We start from the raw sequence: 18,583 nt of genomic DNA, 5'->3' as shown, positions 1-18,583 counted from the left end.
AGTTTATCTCCATGTTTTCTTCACTACTGGTCCTATATTCCCATCAGAAAGATCATAACTGGTGCCTTAAGAGCATGAAGAGCTTGAGAAGTTATTCCCTGTAGTTTTCACTGTCTTGATTTTAAAACTTTTTCCATTCTGAACATATTTGATCATTTATTGAGGTCCTAAGATGTACTAATTGCTATTATTCTGTCATTACCTTTGTAAAGTTAGGTCTTTAACTCCAATCTATTGTCAGGCACAGGTTTTTATTGCAGAAAGTTGAACATCCTAGTAACATTTGACTTTATTGCCAGCTGGAAGGGAAGAGTGAGAACACCTCCGGAGAAACAGGTTCAGATGCAAAGGGAGCTTTTAAAAGGGAAAGAGAGGAGCACAAGAAGCTTCTGGCTGACAGTCACAGTGTGGTGATGGACCTCCGCTGGCAAATCCAGCACAGCGAGAAGAACTGGAACCGGGAAAAGGTGGAGCTCTTGGACAGGCTCGATAGAGACCGGCGAGAATGGGACCGCCAGAAGAAGGAGCTGCTCAGGCGGATAGAGCAGGTAAGGAGCCGTCAGGTAAGGAGTCATCTTGGGTCAGCAGTGCCTGCCTGAAAGAATGAGGCCATTGTACCATTACTACACTCAGGCCAAGCTCAAGGGACAGCATTAAGAAGCAGCACAGGAATGATTTTGCTTCCTTGGCTACATCAATGTTTCTCATGTTATGAAACAATTTATATACACAAGGGAGTAAAATGGAAATGCTCATAATCCCTATAAAAGACCACTTATGAGAAATAAGCTCTAGGTTAGAGGTCATTTCCCCATTTCAATTTCCCTGGACAAGCCTGGTCACATTCTGTTTGAAAGCTTTAGTGCATCTCTGTGCTAGAACACTCAACCGACAGAGTTACTCAGAGTTTGGTACACAGCTTCTTGCTGAAAGAGACTGTTCATCTATGGATTAGCCACCAAAGATGCAGCTGCTGCAACTATTCAGTCTCAACTGAATGCTTTTCCTCTGGCAAAGGAACACAGGGGTTAACATGAAGAGCCCTGAATGATAACAAACACAGTTACCAGTACTAAATATTCAGAAGAATATTGGCCACATGAATTTTGTGCAAACCTCTGTTATTACTTGCAAATCTGGGAATGCATACCTACCCCTTTGTTTTCATGCCTATCTGCATTTTCATCTGCTTAGTATTAGAGACAAATAATACCTAATGAATTTATTATCAGCCTGGAAGCCGCACAAAAAATGAAGTTTGATGTGGGGGAGTTAAAATACTGTTTTTGACTGAACATTGTTCAGATCTGAGTCATGCATTCCAGGAAAATCAAGAGAAACAAGTGAAATTGTGGGTTCTCAACTAAATGAATGCTTTCTGTCCTTAGGACAGCAAAAATGGAACCACACCAGCCCTGTGCATGCCCTTTAGAGAGCATTATACTTGAGAAAAGCACAGAGTGGCCTCACAGGTTTAAATCAGTGAAAGCCCAGTATAACTTCATGACCAATTTTTGCAAAGGATTCATTGTCTGTGTCTCATGTTCTCACATCAGGGCTGCAACAAGAAGTTAAAAAAAAAGACACTAGGCTGGACACATTATGAGTACAAGACTAAACCTCAGTTTGAGCTTTGGCTGTTAAACCCACAGAGAAGCTCTTAGGAAAATCCCATGCTCATGTGGGAATTTCTAAAATCAATGCTAAAGTGTGGGTCTGCGTGAGCAGTGCCAAACATGAAGGTTTTATGACCAAGAAAGATGATTTTTGAACTTCCAAATTTTGAAATATCAGCAATCTATATTCTCAATTTTTTCATCTCCTATATATCTGAGGGGTTTTGTGTGTACTTCATGCAGCTTTTTGAGCTAGTCTTTATAATGCACTACAGTAGTGCTAAGTTAAAACCTAAGTTAATCTCCTAAGTTAAAATCATCAGAGCCTGCGAGCCTTATAGCAAAGGTCATCATACAAAGTTCCTGGCTTGCAGGGTTCAGTGGCAAAAGGTGCTTAGATAGTTCTCCATGGCTTGACTGGGCTGGTTTCTAACTGTTGGGTTGTCGTGGCCAAACTACCTCCTATGGAATCTTCATGCCCAATGGGAATTAAATAGCTCTCAGAAAATTTTCCAATATACTAAGGACATAGACAGAAACTTTTCTTTGAAGAGTCACTGGTACCTCTTTGGATGTTTCTTTTCCTGTCCTTTCAAATTGTGGGGTTTTAAGTATATCCTCCATAGCTTGAGGGACTTAACCTGGTTAAAGAGTGCTTTTTCCATTCCCTGGGAATGGGGCACATTGAAGGAAGCCACAGAGAAATCCCTGTTGATGTTACCTAGCTTTTAATTCTCTTAAAACCTGACATAACCTCTCAGTGTCATCCTGGGAGAGCCTACACAATAGCTCTTAGCTAGTGCTGGAACTGATTCCTTTTGTTATGTTTCTGAAACCTCTAGGCTTTAACTATATATTTAATGTGCCAGCAGAGTTGTACACAGAATTGGCAATGAATAGGGGGAATAAAAAGTATTATATCAAGCTAACTTCAGAGGACTAAATCAACAGAAATAGCATTTGAAGTCTTGGCTACTTGCCTACAAAACTTCATAACTCCATCTTTGCTTATAATCAAACATTTCCCTGTGTGACAGGAAGCTTCCAAATATTTGCAGGCTTTTAGTTGAATATCCTCTCAGATTGCAGTCGTGCCCTGCTTTATATGGAAACAATTAGTATATCTCTGAAGTCCTGCTCCCCAGGGTTTTGGTGTGTGTATTCCATGTATGGCAATACACAGAGGATGAGGAGACTACACCACTGTGTATGTTTGAAACAAAGTCTAAGAGATAGCAGAAGCGTGTGTGTGCCACATTTCATTCTAATGCTTTATGCCAGTCTGCTTTCACACAGCTCCTGAATAATACATGTATGATAAGAGGGAAATCACACCAATGTATAAAATATATAAAGTACTTTACTCTGGATGGTGATGGGAATTCTGCTCACATAGAAAAAAAGTGATGACCTACTTTCTTCAGAGCACACAGTTGTTGTTTTTTCTTTTAAGTACTCAGTCACTTTGTTTTCCCTTAGAGACTCTCCCTCCCCTGTACTCCTAAAACTAATTGTGCACAAAGCACGCTGACAAGTATTTCAACCCACAAGATCACCTGTATGAAAAGTTGTATATCTAAAGGTATAAACACACGGGGACTCAAAATTATTAGCTTTTATTAAAAAGTTAGGACAATATTTGTCACTTTAATTCTCCTGTCAGCTCTCTGAGATTCAGAGAGTAAGGCAGTATCAGTACTGTTTTCTTATAAAGGTTTCCAGAATATTGTCCTTATAGGATCCCTAAAACTCTGAAGGGCTTGTAATTGGAGCTATCTATAAAGAAAGCATGTAATTACCATTTCTCCTTCCTTTGAATCTTGCTCAAATGCTCAGGAATGGCCTCCAGGATCTCTTGATATATACTTCCAGCCCCTGCCTTTATAGGACACCTCCTTTTAATAAAGCTGTTTCAGGTTTTGTATATCATGAGCAAAACACTGAAGATGCACTTCCCTTTTTGTAGACCTGAATCAAGAAAAAAATCTCCCTGTTTTCAGCTCAAGTGTAAATTTAATCATTTGAGACTGAAAATGGTTTGGTCTAAATTAAGCAATATAATGTCTGTTTATTTTTCCAAACACAGTAGTAAGATGAATATGTTTTGTAGGTTCTCAGTTTTCCATGGTCCTAGTGAATGACTTGCATTTTCAGTTAATTGTCACTAATCTTAACATGCTACTCGAGCAAAACATCAGAGTTCTTATCAGATTCCTGCAGTCATTTATCATGTTTGAAATTATCACTTACTTCATCCATCCTGTTGTATTTACAACTAAAAGAGAAGTTGATCACATAATCTAATTTTAATATTGGCAATTTCACTAATGGTTCACTTTTTGAAAAGCGTAGAGTTAATGGCTTTGATGCCCCTTCTGTAAATACACGTTTTCTTAGAACATGTTCTGCATGCCTAATTCATCCCTTTGACAATGTTGTTCTGTACAAATACTCAACTTTCCAGCCATGAATTCAGGCTAGGCCATATATAAAACAAAGCTTTTGGGTTTTTTTAAGCGTAATTTTCCACCTCTGGAAACAAGTGATATACATAAAAGCGCAATCTTTGTGTTGCTGAGCAGAAGAAAAATGACTTTGTTTTGATGAGAAGGCAATTTGCACACCCTTCCATCAGCTTCTACTTGTACTGCTGTCAAGCTTGCTTTTAAATAACAGTCTGTCTTGATTTGTTTCTTTAAAAATCAGATTGCAGGCAGATGCATTATTTTTTATATACATATATACTCTGTGTGTATATATGTATACATACATATGTAAATAAGCAAAACTGTGCATATACACATTTAGTCACCTAAAATCCCATGAGTAATGGCATCAAAGTTCTGGAGACGTCTCCCTTTGTGGAAGAACCAGCAGAGCAAGGCCAGTGTCCCCTGGGGCAGGGCTGTAATCCCCAGGGCATGGGTGCCTTGCTCCCAGGGAAGGATGAGTTCTGCCAAATGCCATACACTGCAGAAGTAATTGCTGCTCCTCTTGATGTGCCTTGTGTCCAGCTGCAGAAGGAAGCGAGCCCACGGCGAGGAGGTGGTTTGGTGTGTGACCCGAGCGAGAGCAGCCGGCGGCCGTTTGTGCCGCAGGGGAACTTCCGCGTGCCCCGTTCCATGGGCTCCAGGTCCTACTCGGACTCCGACACCATCCAGTTCGACGAGCGCTCGCTGTCCAAGCTGAAGGAGAGCGACCGGTGCAGCGGCACGGAAAACCTCTTTCTGGAGTCACTGTCCCTCGACTCCCCCGACGAGCCTGAGGAGCATCGCTCTCGGCAGCTGGAGAGGGAGAAATTCTTGACTGGACTAACAGAAGTATGAGTTTTATCATGCTGTCATGTTGTCTCTTCTGCCAGAATCAGTACTGCTTCCCTGCTCTAGGAAGTGAGATACTGTGTCACAGGCACTGCTTACAGTTACCCAGTAGTAAATTTGGTATGGACATGTTTCCATTCCTTCTTAAAAGCTGATTAGACCAGTGTCAGTCACCTGACAACTGGGAGCCAGCCCGAAGGTTCCAAAGATTAATTCATCTTGTGGCCATTTATGTTATGTATGAGAACTATATTTGACACAACATATTGGCTTAGAAGGTCTATAAGTCTTTTCCAATTATAAGTAGATACATATTTATGAAGAAACATGGGCTTTACTTTGTTAGTAAAGCAGTAAGTGCTGTAGAGAGGCACTTCTGATTGTTCTGCCACATTTGCCTTCTGAGCAGATCAGCATGAGTAAGTGAGATGTAAAAAAAATAAAGTTATTTATCAGCAAAGTACCTAACCTGAAGTCACACAATAAAGCTATAAAGATATAAAACACAATGCTAAAAGATGACAGCAGGAAATGGCAAATGAAGTCTGTGTCCTCTACCATGACAGGCTTATTTTCATCAGTTCCAGGTCTTCACAGTTTATTTATATTGTTTCTGAGTGAAACCAAGCGTCCCTGTCCCCAAATGCTGGTACAAAACAAAAGGATTGAGAAAACAGATTATTTGAGAGGAAGAAGAGAAAAAAAATTGGAGGCAAGAAATGTGACTGTCCTTTTTACATAGCTAGGTAGCTATGTGTTCCAGTTAGGTTTTCTTCCCTTGGCACCATAAGTGAATTGCTGGCAGTGTGGGATCCCATATTTATTATTTCTTAGCTTTTTTTTCCTACATGTCCAAGTGCTCAGTGAAGAATGTTGGTAACACTATCAGGGAACTAAGTTTTGTGCTTAATTTTGATTGCTGCTCCCATTCCTTCAAATTCAGTCTGATTTTCAGAGAAAATCTCTCTTCCCTTTTCTGTTTTTCAGATATCACCACCATTAACAAAAGGGTGGGCAGCAAAATTTGTTCTTGGCGATATTTGCATAGCTTCTTTCCTTCAAAGCATGTTTTGGGGAAACCTGGGCAAAGTAATTTTCCCTCAGAGGGTTTGCTGAAGCGAGACTGATTGGAGTTTAATGAGTAGCTTAACTGAGGATGCACAGAGGCAACTTGCTGACTCTACCTTCCACTATATTTTCTTTTTGGTACTGACTTCAGTAGAAGTCAATCCAGCCTTCACCCTGATTAAGCATTCACTTAGGTCAGATTTACTCTGCAGTATCTCCACTGAAGCCAGTGACATTATTCCAGAATTATACCACAGTGAATGCAAGGAGGATCAGTTTACTACTATTTTTTTCCCTGACCCAGGATAAACACCAGAAAGGTATTTGCTGAGTTAAGCAGAGCTGTTTTTAAACAGTCCCAATTTGAAATGGACTTTTGGTAATGTTCTTGATTTCATGAGGTCAAATAAAATATGTACAGTAGCAATGCTCTTTTTTCCCCCCGATCCTATTTGCATTCCCTGTAGTTTACTAGAAATATAAGTAAACATTTAAAATAACTGTAGAGCAAATGCTTCAGAAGTAGCTATTTAAAACCCTAACTCGTTATGGGAATTGTCACAGGGAAATAAGTGCCATAAAAACATCTTTATGCTATTAGCAAGCTGTAGGTATTCCGTCCAGGAAACAAGCAAGTCTTCCCACATATTCAATATATCAAGCTTAAGGAATTTCAACTGGTGCCACTTGTTGGTTCCTAGAAAATGTATAATGAAATATTACATGAAAGAAACTCAGTCAATCTTTTATTTCAGCACAGCCAGGCCTCTAGCATAAAGTAGATTGCCTCTACAGAAAAAAGTCGCTCAAAAATATGTAGTCTGAAACAATAAATTGTGGGAATAAAAGCCTTTTTTGGCCTACATGTATTTGTGATTGCATGGGAATATAAAAGTTCAGAGCTGTTGTAGATTTGGCATACAGGTTTTGCCTGTGCAGTGTGTTGTCCTGATGGCATTGCCCACTCTCCTGCCTATGTACAAAGTGAAGAATATTCCCACTGGCACTTTAAGAATCTATATCAGAGAGAAAATCAGACACTTTTTAGAGACAAACATACCTGGTGCAACTAATGGGAAGTGAATGACAAAATACCCGTAAGCTATGCCACCAACACCTTTAGAAATAACTTATCCTGCTTGTTTCTGTTTTCATTCAGGAGGAAGAAACACACAAAGGAAATCTTCAAAGGTGAGTAAAACTTGCAGTGGAAAGCCCAGCAAATACTCAACTGCTGAAGCTATGACTCTCTGCACCCAAGCCACAGGCCCAGGACATAGCCATGCCACCTCCTAAACAGCCTGCAAACCAGACTAATGGATTCACCCAGGGATTAATTTGTCTCAACATGCTTCAGTTCTACTCTGATTAACTTGGGCCACATTCAGCTGTCATGCACAAAGATCAAACTCTAGGAAAGTGCATGAAGCTGCAGCTTACAGTGAAATCTACGCCTGCCTTAGCAAGCAGTGCAGTACACACTGCAGACATCCATAAGGAAAGGAAACTAGCATAAAGAAAAAAAAGTAAAGGAAAACACTTGGTGCTGAGGACATGATATGCTGCTGCATGTCAGGGATATTTTGCTTTGGACTGGTTCTGGTCTTATCCCATGGGTTGAATACCCACCCAACCCTAGAATGCATTAGCTGTGCTTCTGGAGAGCATCTTCCAGCTCATTTTCATCCCAAAGGAATGCCCCCTGTGCTCTCTGAGGTTGCCCTCCTGATGCAAACCAGAGCATCAGTCTATGAGATCCATTTAGAAACCATACTCACCTGAATCCCTAACAGAGACACACCCAAACTGCAGCAGGAGCTCTTGATTCGGAGTGTGACTCACAGTGTGACTTGGCTATATCCTTTGGATCACTGATCCATGATTTCTGCTTGCTGATTTCTCATCCAGTTTGAGTTACCTCTTTGAACCAACTCTGATAAGTACACTCATTTGCATTTTTATTTAGTGCCATTCAAAAATTTTGATTTTTTTCTTAAAATAAAGCAGTAGGATAACTCATCTGAATGCCTGTGATTTGTACAAATTAGTAAAATGTGGGAGAGCCAAGAATTCAGCATTATCACCTAGAGAGATTCCCTTGGTAAACTTCTGCATAAGCTCAACTCACCAAGCCAGTTCAATGTAGCAGCTTTTCTGCTGGATGTCCCACATCACTGCACACCAGCTGTGCAGTCTGGGCAGTCTCAGAAGTGGGGGTAGACTTGATGATTTCCCAGCAGGTCAGAAATACTCTACACTTGCTTTGAAAAGTGTGCCTCGTATGTTGACAAACATTCATTTCCTGTGAATGGTATAATTCTGAGATGCATCCTACTGCTCAACATTACAGATATTTGCCTAGCAGTAATCCATGAGAAAGCAGCAAATTACGAACCTCTACTAAACCATTTGGTACTTTTAATAGCACATCACAGATGTTTGTGTTCACAGCTATAGCAAAGATAATAAAAGGGGACTTAAATGAAAGAAAGAGCTAAAGGAAGGAAAACTAGGAAAAGGTTTTTCATGCAGAGGGTACTTGGGGACAGGCTCCCCAGGGAAGTGGTCATGGTATCAAGCCTGCCAGAGTTCAGGAAGTGTTTAGACAATTCTCTCAGGCACATGGTGTCATTCTTGGAGTATCCTATGCAGGTCCAAAAGTTAGACTTGGATGATCCTTCCAACTCAGGACAGTCAATGATTCAATGATTGAAGTGGTTTTATATGTAAGAAGATGGTGAATGTAGGGTATCCAAAGTTTGCTGCTGAAAATAAGTTACTCTGCAACAATTTCCAGGCTCATGAGTGACTCTCTTGTGTTCCTCTCTCCAGGGCAATGTCTGTTTCTTCCATGTCCGAATTTCAGCGCCTGATGGATATTTCTCCATTTCTACCAGAAAAAAATTTGCCTTCATCTGGCAGCAAAGATGACATAACGCCTCCCTTGTCTCCCGATGATCTGAAATACATTGAGGAGTTCAACAAAAACTGGGATTACAATGACACTAGGAGCCATGGTGGGGCAACTGAGAAGCCTGCAGAGGGTTGGGCAGAAAGGACAGAAACTGGAAAAGCTGGGAAGGATCCTGCTTCAGATCCATTCCAGGCATCCTCATGGTACCTCACCACCAGTGTCACTATGACCACCAACACCATGACCAGCCCAGAGCACTGCCAGAAGCAGCCAGTGAGGAGTCACAGTGTTACTGACAAAATGGGAGTGCGGGTATTCCACAGCCCGCCGGTTGTCCGTAGGTTTGATAACTCAGTGATAGCTGGCAGTGAAGGGAAAAACCAGGCTGAGCCAGATTTCCTCTTTTCTGTGACCAAAGCTATGGGGAATGTCACTGAGACAAAAGGTGCTTCCTCGGACATGTTTGGAAGGTGGTCCTGTGACCTGGCCAAACACCATAAAGATTTTCTGGAGAACGGTCTTCATCCCATTGAACGTCCTATTTGCACTACTGTGGGCTTTGCCTCACCCTTGCACAGCTTGGAGATGTCCAAGAACATGAGCGATGACATGAAGGAGGTCGCTTTCTCTGTCCGGAATGCGATACGCTCCAACTCCACGGAGCCCCAGTTCAAGGACACGGCGTGCCAAACCAACGGCATGAGGACGACAGGGACACAGACCACCCAGACCATCAGCGTCGGCCTGCAGACGGAAACCCTGCGCAGTATCACCAGCAGTCCACACAAGTGTCTGACACCAAAGGGGGGGTCCACGCCTGTCTCCTCACCATCCAGAAGCCTGAGGAGCAGGCAGGTGACCCCCGTCATTGAGAAGGTCCAGGCTAAGTTTGAACGCACATGCTGCTCCCCCAAATATGGCTCTCCGAAGCTGCAAAGGAAAGCCCTTCCCAAATCAGACCAGCCAAATAACCGGACTTTGCCTGGCACACCTCAGAAAGGATTCAGTGAGTCCGCTTGGGCTCGATCAACCACCACACGGGAGAGTCCTGTGCACACCACTATCAACGACGGCCTGTCCAGTTTGTTCAACATCATCGACCATAGCCCCATCTTTCATGAGACCTTCCAAAAATGCCCCAGATCTGGCAGCCGGTCCAGGTCAGCTGAACCCAGACCAGAACTGGGCACGTTGCAGGAGCCATGTACAAATGCCCGTGGCAGATCACCCAGTCCTCTCCGTCTGGGGACAGAGACACAAAAGGAAGAAGGATCTGAGGTGACGAGTATTAGGCAGGACTTATCTGCTCCTCCAGGGTACACACTTGCAGAAAATGCTGCCAGGATCTTGAATAAGAAACTTTTGGAGCATGCCTTAAAGGAAGAGAGAAGGCTACGTTCACACAGCCCACCAAATCTTAGCAATGACAACAGCACAGGAGAAATTGTCAAAGTAGATCCAGGGTCCATAGAGGTAATGAATTTGCTTGTTTTTCCTCCTATAGCTAAGTGCACTCTTCTTTGAGCAAATGTATTATGAGATCTCTTGCAGTCCTACTGAGTATTTACAGTGAATATCCTAGTCCTGTCCTGGTACCACCAGCAATTTCCAGTCATGAAACTTTGGATTAGTCACTGAAGAATGCATGAAAGAATTGAATTTCTATCCTGGCAGCTTATTTGGCTTGAAAGGATCAGCAAAGTTTTATCCTTTATGGGATAAAAAATTGTTCTTCCCTGAATGGCTGGGATAAGAGTTTTCTGTCACAAAATACACCACATATTACAGATGCTCTAGGTACACTAGGTTTGAATAAAATTTTTATTCTGCATGGAAAGGTAGATTCTTTCTCCTACACAAGAATGGGCCTTAACAAGTTTGTGTGAAAAATAGTCTCTACAGTACCCTGGAGCAAAACTTCAGGGCCTTCAGCATATCTTTTCTGAATGTATCTGATTAAGTTTGGCTGAGGTCTGTGAATGTGATTGAATGGCATGATGTTTGGTACTGACTGCTGCTGCCTCACAAAAATAACAAAAAGCAAAAAATACACATATAATCAACTAATCTAGACACACACCTATTTAGTGTTTAAGAACTCCTTGCTGATATTTTGTCAAGTCATCATCTGTCTCAGCAAGTGTGCCCCGATATTGGGGGTCAGTCTCAGGTGCAACAGCTATCAACAAAAAAAGAAGGTGTAATGATGGAAGAAAGCTTTCAGTTACCAGTATTTAAACCTCCTGTTTCAGGTGAACCTCTGAGAGCACTTGAGAGTCTTACTCTTAAGAGCCCAGAAAAGCTGAATTATGCCCAGGTCTTACATGCATATATTGCCTTTCATGGTACAGCCATGAAAAGGGGTGTGTGCTGCTGGTTGGTGACAGTCCCCAGGGCAGAGGCTCCTCATCCTCTCTTCCTTGTGCTGCTCCTTTAGCATCCTAGTCTTGTGGTGAGCCCTGGCTCCAAGGAAGCAGCTCATTGAACCCTGCACACCCCATACACCCCTGCACACCCCATATATGCACTTTGCCTTCACTGAGCAGACTCCTACTACCCCTGCCTCAGATACTTCAAAAGGGGAAGTTCAAACCCCATTTTCTAACTCAACATTTGGTGTGAAGGATTTCCGAGAGCCTGAGTGCTGAAACCTTTGGTCTGCAGTTTGCCTTGCCCTAGTGGCTGGTTCTCAATATACAGTCAGTTCCTTTTTTGTAGGCATTGCTCAGAGGATGTAATCTTCTTTTCCTAACAGACAACCCAAACCTAAGAATTTATTCCATATGTGCAGTTTAAAAAGATATAAGCAGGGGACGTTTTTCAATTAAAAAAGGAAAAGAAACCACATGCACATTATAAATACTAGTGAGTGAAAATGGTCTTTGTGCACAAACCTCAGAGTGAATAAAGGTGGGAAGCAGCCTCATTAATTTGACTTTTTCCAGCTATCTCTGTATTTTGTCCTTAGTTTGAAATACTGGGAATACACTACTGATCTGTATTAGGAAGTGTGTGAACTCTGCCAAGTTCAATTCAGCTTTGCCTTCAAGGTAACCCTCGAAACTCTTTATTTACTCCTGTATCTTTTAACTGCCTCAGTAGATTTCAAATATAGGTAGAGGGATGTCATCCCACATGATCACAAATTGCTGTTGGAAAAACACAAACTAGCAACAGTACCTGAGTTTGATGCACAGAGAGATTTGGGTCAATGCTATTTAGCAAAAACTTATTGACCATCAAACTGGCAGAAAACTGCTCCTTTTTGTGAATTCTCAGTATCTTTTGCCTAATTTTTTGAGTTATGAGCCCTAGAGCTAAGACTTGTTTTTCCTTGCAGCTCCTACATGACTGTTATGACTTGTAGTCTAGATGCATGGGTTTTGTTCTTCAGCTGGTCCTGGCATTTCTCAGGAATGTGGATTGAAAAGGAAACTGGTGGGCATTCACACAATGAGCTTAGCTTTTCCTAGCTGAAGTGGTGCTCTGGAAGATGTACTCAAGGGAAGCGTGGGTTTGCTGCTGAAAAAAAACCACCCACAAATAAGTTTAGACTCTGCAGGTGCCTTGGGTTATTTGTGGATTACCCTAACCACACAAATTACACTTTGTACAAATTCTCTTAGCACATTTTGTGCAAAGCCAGACACAGCTGTTCAGGGAGTTATGATCTTGAAGGAGCAGGTTTGTGCTTGGGGCAGCACTGACACAATGCTTCCACCCTCCAGTAGATCCCTGCTCTTCTTCCTTCTGACCTGTTGGTTTCTGGCCAAGTCAAGTGCCCTTCTTACTACCAAACGCCTTCTAGATTCTGCAGCCATGGCATATAAATGACTTTTAACTTGCATGCAGCACCTGTTGGTGACTTTTTCTCAATTTGAGCTTCTGAGTTGTTTAGTTACATAATTTTCTTCTATATTCTTCTATATTCCTGCAGCAAATATGAAATCTAGTTCATATATTTATTTATGTACAAATGCATGTGTGTGTGAGTGTATATGCATACAGAGCAGCAATAACTTTGTGTTTTCTGACTTGCCCAGAGCTGCTTACAGGCAAATTCATAATCCACATAGTGTGGCCTACTAGTGTCTTATTCTGTAAATTGAATAAACCCCTAACTTACATGTGTATCATAGGATTTATCCATTTTACTCTTAAAAATGCAGATTAGCATTATGTAACTAACAACATAAGTGCTTTAGGAACATTTTTGCTTTTATAACTAGCAAGGGTATAGATTGTGGAGGTTACACAACAGTCCTGGACTGGGAATCAGACTCATTTCTGGAGACAACACTGTGAAAGAACCATCCACACAGACCCACAGATGAAAGAGCAGGTGCTGCATCCTCTGCTTGCCAGGGCAAAGCAGTTGCCACAGGCTTGCCACTGAACCACTCAGCATGGGAGGGGGAATGTTGAAAATCAGGGGAGGTGCTGACAGAATTAAAGGGCTTTTGGTTAAGCTTGGATTTCCCATCCAGCATCACTGCTGAAGAGAAACAATGGAGAAAGGTGAGGCAAAGAGCTGTCATGAAACCTGAGAAATAGAAGTGTAAGCAACAAACAATAACTGCCATTTTCTTGCTTGTTAAAGATTTTCTAAGCAGAAACTCTCTCTTGAAATCAAATTAAGGGAAAAAAAAATACAGCTTTATTCCTCTCATAGTAATATGGTTTTTCCCTAGCCCAAATCAAGGTTGGCAAAGAAAAACAGATATCTTTCTTTGCTGAGTAGAAATGTTTGGTTTGTTTATTGATATGTCCACTTCTGAAACTGTGCTAGGATTGTAAAAGGTTGGTTTGTTTGCTTCCTTACTTTCTAAGTCTTTTTCTTCTAGTGGCTTGGCTTTTATTTTTGATTATTAGTTTCCCTGTGATAACACTGGTAACATGATCTGAATGAGTAGTAACATCGGGAGACTTCTTCCTTGCTGACATGAAATCTTCACTTTAAAAAAATAATCAATTAAAACAGTTCTTTCCAACCTACTTGCTTTCTTTTTCTTTTCTGTCTGTTCTGTCCAGAACCAAACTGTCTTATTAACTACCCCCTGGGGACTCTAACCCTGCCTGCCTCACTGCTGTAAGTCCTTTCTACCTTGTTTCCAGAGCTTTCCGAAAGCGGTCATTCTTGAACACGGGGGTCAACAGAGGGAAATAAATGGCCACAACTCCAGAGGTATCAGCACACACCTGTGGAGTTCAGCACAACTCCAAGGGTATCAGCACACACCTGACATCCCTGTGGGGTTCTTTGTATGGGACAGTCAGGAAGAGTTCAGGATAGGAGCTCATCTGCTGTGTCCCGTCCTGCAGCAGCACAGGCTAGGAAGACGTCCCACTTAAGTCAAAATTTGTGCTGTTGGGGATTTTTGCTAAGCTTTTAAAAATTGGCAGCATTGAAGACCAACAGAAAGGTATGCAAAAATGCTGGGGAGGGATTCAGATTTGTGATTAATTTTTTTTTTTTTTTTTTCCTGATAAATGCACAGCACTGTGCAGGGCTTCTGGCTGCCCCAGAATACCTTCCCTCCAGTTCTGGCTACAGCAGCAGGTGGAGAGGGCTGGGAAGGGGCTTCAGCACCAGCCTGGGGCTAAAGCCTAAAGTCACCTTTGCTCATTAAGCAGTTTTGGGCGCAGTTTGGGCGCAGTTGGGCCCAGTTCTGTCCAGTGGCTGCGGTTGCCACAGTAGAGGAAAGACACTGTGCAGATATAAGCTGTGACCATCCACTCTGCCTCAGAGAGAAGAGAAAACTGTTTTCTTTATTTATTACTATAGACATAGCCATGGTGGCTGACAGCCGGTTTTAGGAAATAGCTAGAAATTGAAGCTGAGAACCTTTCCCATTTTCAGTGCTCAGGCTAAGAAATGTTGCCTATCCACCTACACCCCTGAGCAACTACCAAACTAAATTACCCACAGGTTATTTATTTTTTTTTTTAATCATTTCTAGCTATGACAGCTACATGTAGTAAGGGAGGAGGGGTTTTCACAAACCATTCTGCAGAGTTTCCTTGTCATGCCTGGATTTCCACCCTGCAGGTGGGGGTGACTGACTTAGCAGCCAGCACTTCATAAGATTATGCTGCCAGTCACTTTTGGCCCTGGAGCAACATCCATCACCAGCACAGCCTTGTGTGCTGCTGGGCATGTGTACATCACAGATAAGATGAGCTTAACCTTGCTGTTTGGTGAAAGCTGACCAACATCTGCAGGTGTGCTGGAGAGAGGCTTTTGAACGGGGAGGCAGCAGTGGAAATAGATTTTGTTATGGCTGTGCTAACTCTGATTTACTGCTCCAAAACTAGGATAAAGCAGCCGGGAGCAAGCAGCACTATAAAGATATCATTTTAAGCCTCCTTTTTGAAAGAGGTTAAGACAAAACCCGCAAATCTCATAGCCTCAATTCACTGTGTTGTGCTGCCCATGACTGTTGCTGCGCAGATGGATTTCTCTTAACAAATCTGAGTCTAGTGGCAGCTTTCACAGACCATATGCTGCCCCAGGCACAACGGGATAAGGTGAAGTAAGGACACACAGTCAATCTTTTTGTTAGCACCCATTTCTATTTCAGCCTTACTGCTGTTTTAGCAAGGGTTGTGAATTTAATGGCACAGAGATGGGATAGGGGGTGAGGATGCAGAGAGGAGGGGGTGCAGGCTGGGGTGCTCTGTGAGTGCCAAGGGCAGCTGGCTGTAGCTCTTTCTCAAGCACTGGTGTGCAGCTGTACCTCACTCCATTGGCTGCATGCTGCCCAAAACACCGGTGTTGACCCTTCACTGAGGCTTCCCCGAGTCCAACAATGCATTCTCTCCAAAACAGGTGTCACCAGTTCCATTTCTCATACCTCAGCTCTATGTCTTCAAAACTGGTCTTTCTGTCCTTTGACATTCATGTTTGGTCTTCCACTGCAATTGAAAAGTTCAATGTTGTATCACCTTGTTTGTTCACTGTCAATCACATCATGTTACCTACTCCAATATTCTCCACCCTTAGTGACTATTCTCCTTCTCCATGAGAAACAGTGTGCTGAATCCTGGCCTCCCTGCTGCCTTGGTATCCCTGCATCTTACTGTGCCACAGCTTTTCCTTTGCATTGTATCATTTCTGGTCTCTCTCTCTCTCTATCACCGGTTTGCATTCTGACTTTGCTTTTTACTGAACTCCCCTGTACATTCCGGTGACTGCTGCTTGGTGTACACATTGCTAGATGTTGGCAAACTGCTCTGATTTGCTTTTACAAGTTTCAAAGTATGCAGTGAAATTCAGAAGTTTGACTTTGGCCCTGTGAGACAGACTTGCTTCCACAATCACTCATCTTGATGTAGGGAGCATTCAGAGCAAGGCAGGAAGCGCAACTGTACCTTGAGCAAAGTGAATATTAAAAGCATTACCAACTTAATGCCAGGGTGAAAAATCACAACTGCAGATTGTTTCTAATTGCAAAGGCAAACTAACCAAGCCAGAACAGTAGAAACTCAGTGAAGGAATAAAATTTCCAATTTCTTCCATTTCTGTGAATGTTGCCTTTAACAAAGAGTACCTCTGAATCCTGTAATTCAGGCTTCAGCAGCTGGCAGTTAGTAGCGGTGTTCCAGAAAATGAAATCTGTAGGTAAGCCTCATCTTTGACCCAGCTGGAGATCATAACTACCCCTGTAGTCATTATTCTGTGCTAAGGTCTCCTGCATGTCAAGTCTGAATTCTGAAGGCAAAGAAAAGGAGACAGTGGTTGATTTTTCACCTGTCTTGCAAATGCCAAACCTAGCCTTTTTATGCCAGGTCAGCACTTAAAGTGTTGAACAGTGGAGTTTCCTGAATTATTATGCAAATGTACTTTTCAGGCTCTTCTCTTTCTAGCACAAGGACAAATAGCAATTGAAAGTGTTTCAGCTACTCCAACTCACCCTCTTTCTTTCATTGTCTCCTTACCTGTTCCATAAATCACGGACACACGTGCAGATTCCTGGAGCCCTCACCCAGCCAGGTGTTCGCTGCTTGCTTTTGTCCTGCGCCACGACACGCGCTTAGCTTTAGTTTGGCGGGTTTGTTTCGCAATTCTTCGCGCATCCCGACGGTCTCTAACGCGAGTCACTAACCGCTGTTTTGCTCTCTTGGCTGCCAAGGAACTGCCTTGTTCTGCACTAGCCCCGTCCCTCCAACCCTGCTTCTCCCGGCCAGAGAGACCAGCGAAGCGGCGCCCACCGTCACGATGGGCCTCACATTCCCCCACTGCCTCACAGTCGCAGTCCACCGGAGACCTGGCGTCCTCAGAGGAGCGCAGAAGCGAGGAGCTGCTGGCAGAGACCCCCAGCCAGGGAGGCGATCCGGCCTGACCGCGCACGGGAGCAGGGCGGGACACCGCTCGCCTCTGCCAGGTCGCCCGCCAGCCATCCCTGCCACGAAAGGAGGGAGGTCCGCTTGGAGAGAGAGGTCAAAGAATGTTCTCAGACACAGCTGCTGAATGTGCAACCTGGGAAACAGAGGTGTTTCTAGAATGAAACAGTTAATGTGCCTGTAATAACTTAATTTTTTTCATAGCTGAGAAAACTATTTTTGTCTCCATCTTTTCTACATACAGTATATTAACAAAAACAGCAAAAAAAAAAAGGTTAAAATGATATAAAGTAAGATTTAAAATAAAATGTAAATTAAGTTTTAAGGGAATTTGAATACGTGCTCGCGCTCTCTCCAAATACTGACTGCCTTTTGGTTATATTTGCACTGTTACGTTTTCAGTTTTGGTTTTGGGTATTTTGGGTTGGTTTTTTTTAATTTCATGTAAAACTAGGGTCTTAAGTTAATTTTTTTCTATTTTAATGTCAGTGTTATCAGTTTTTAAAGGTAAGGTTCTTAAAGATGCTTCAACTGTCTGAAGCGATACCTTTTAAGTAGTGAAGAAAGCCATTAAGCTCGTTCACTAGACTTGTAATTAATTGAAATGGAGGGGAATACAGGTAAACACAAGTAAATGTGTAAAAAAAATAAGAGAAGAATGCCTCAGAAAGTCTTACAGAGTTAGCTGTAAAATACACCTACAATACTTGACTTGCATGCCTCTGGGTCCTCGCACTTTAGTGCATGTACATACTGCTACTGTACCATCACATAAATGTGAGTCAATCTGTTTCACTGTAATATTGTTGTGAATTTACCTGTACTGTACTTTTATCGTTGGTATTCTTGCATTGACTATACAAAAAAGAGTTTTTAAATTATTGTTAGCAGTTCAACTGGTTATGTACAGCGTTTACTGAAAACTTCCTTTGTTTTGGAAAAACCATGGAAATCTCTGGGCATACTAAATTGTAACTGGTCTTGTTTAAGAGTCTGTTTGAGACCATGTGAAGTGGAAATAAAACCCTCAGTATTTACAAGCTGCTCGAGTGCTTCATAATGTTTTTTTTATGATGGTACTTCCCAGGTTCATTTAACTGGGGGACATAAAAGTCCCTGAGCTCCTCCTTTATTCATAAGGGAAGAAAAAAGCTTCCTAATATGAAATAAATCACAGCAAAACCAAATATTATAGTGTGCTCCATGGACTCCTGTGAGCACTGGATCAGACCGTGGGAAGGTTTCTAAATTCCCTCCCTGAACTCCACAAGACATCTACTCACACGGATTGTAGGACCCATCTTCTCAGTTTCTCTGTGGCC

General features: G+C 42.4%; 1 protein-coding gene across 6 annotated transcripts in view; it reads left to right on the top strand.

Moving 5' to 3' along the window:
• The window catches only part of MTCL1 (microtubule crosslinking factor 1), a 103,085-nt gene extending 84,784 nt beyond the window's left edge, over positions 1-18,301 (top strand). For 4 of the 6 annotated variants that reach the window (XM_054516689.1, XM_054516693.1, XM_054516690.1 and 1 more), the window contains 5 exons: positions 300-548; positions 4,631-4,936; positions 7,164-7,195; positions 8,837-10,391; positions 17,051-18,301. In XM_054516689.1, the coding sequence (XP_054372664.1) occupies positions 300-548; positions 4,631-4,936; positions 7,164-7,195; positions 8,837-10,391; positions 17,051-17,260 (2,352 nt within the window). In that variant the 3' untranslated portion in view covers positions 17,261-18,301. Of the gene's footprint in view, positions 1-299; positions 549-4,630; positions 4,937-7,163; positions 7,196-8,836; positions 10,392-13,949; positions 14,008-17,050 lie in introns of all 6 variants that reach the window. The other 2 variants (XM_054516694.1, XM_054516691.1) reach the window with 1 other exon arrangement.
• The last annotated feature ends 282 nt before the right edge of the window (positions 18,302-18,583 follow it).

The sequence above is a fragment of the Molothrus ater genome, chromosome 1 (genome assembly GCF_012460135.2).
Source record: "Molothrus ater isolate BHLD 08-10-18 breed brown headed cowbird chromosome 1, BPBGC_Mater_1.1, whole genome shotgun sequence".
Lineage (NCBI taxonomy): Eukaryota > Metazoa > Chordata > Aves > Passeriformes > Icteridae > Molothrus > Molothrus ater.
The sequence above is the reverse complement of the archived record's forward strand: the minus strand, read 5'-3'. Positions and strand labels throughout refer to the sequence as shown.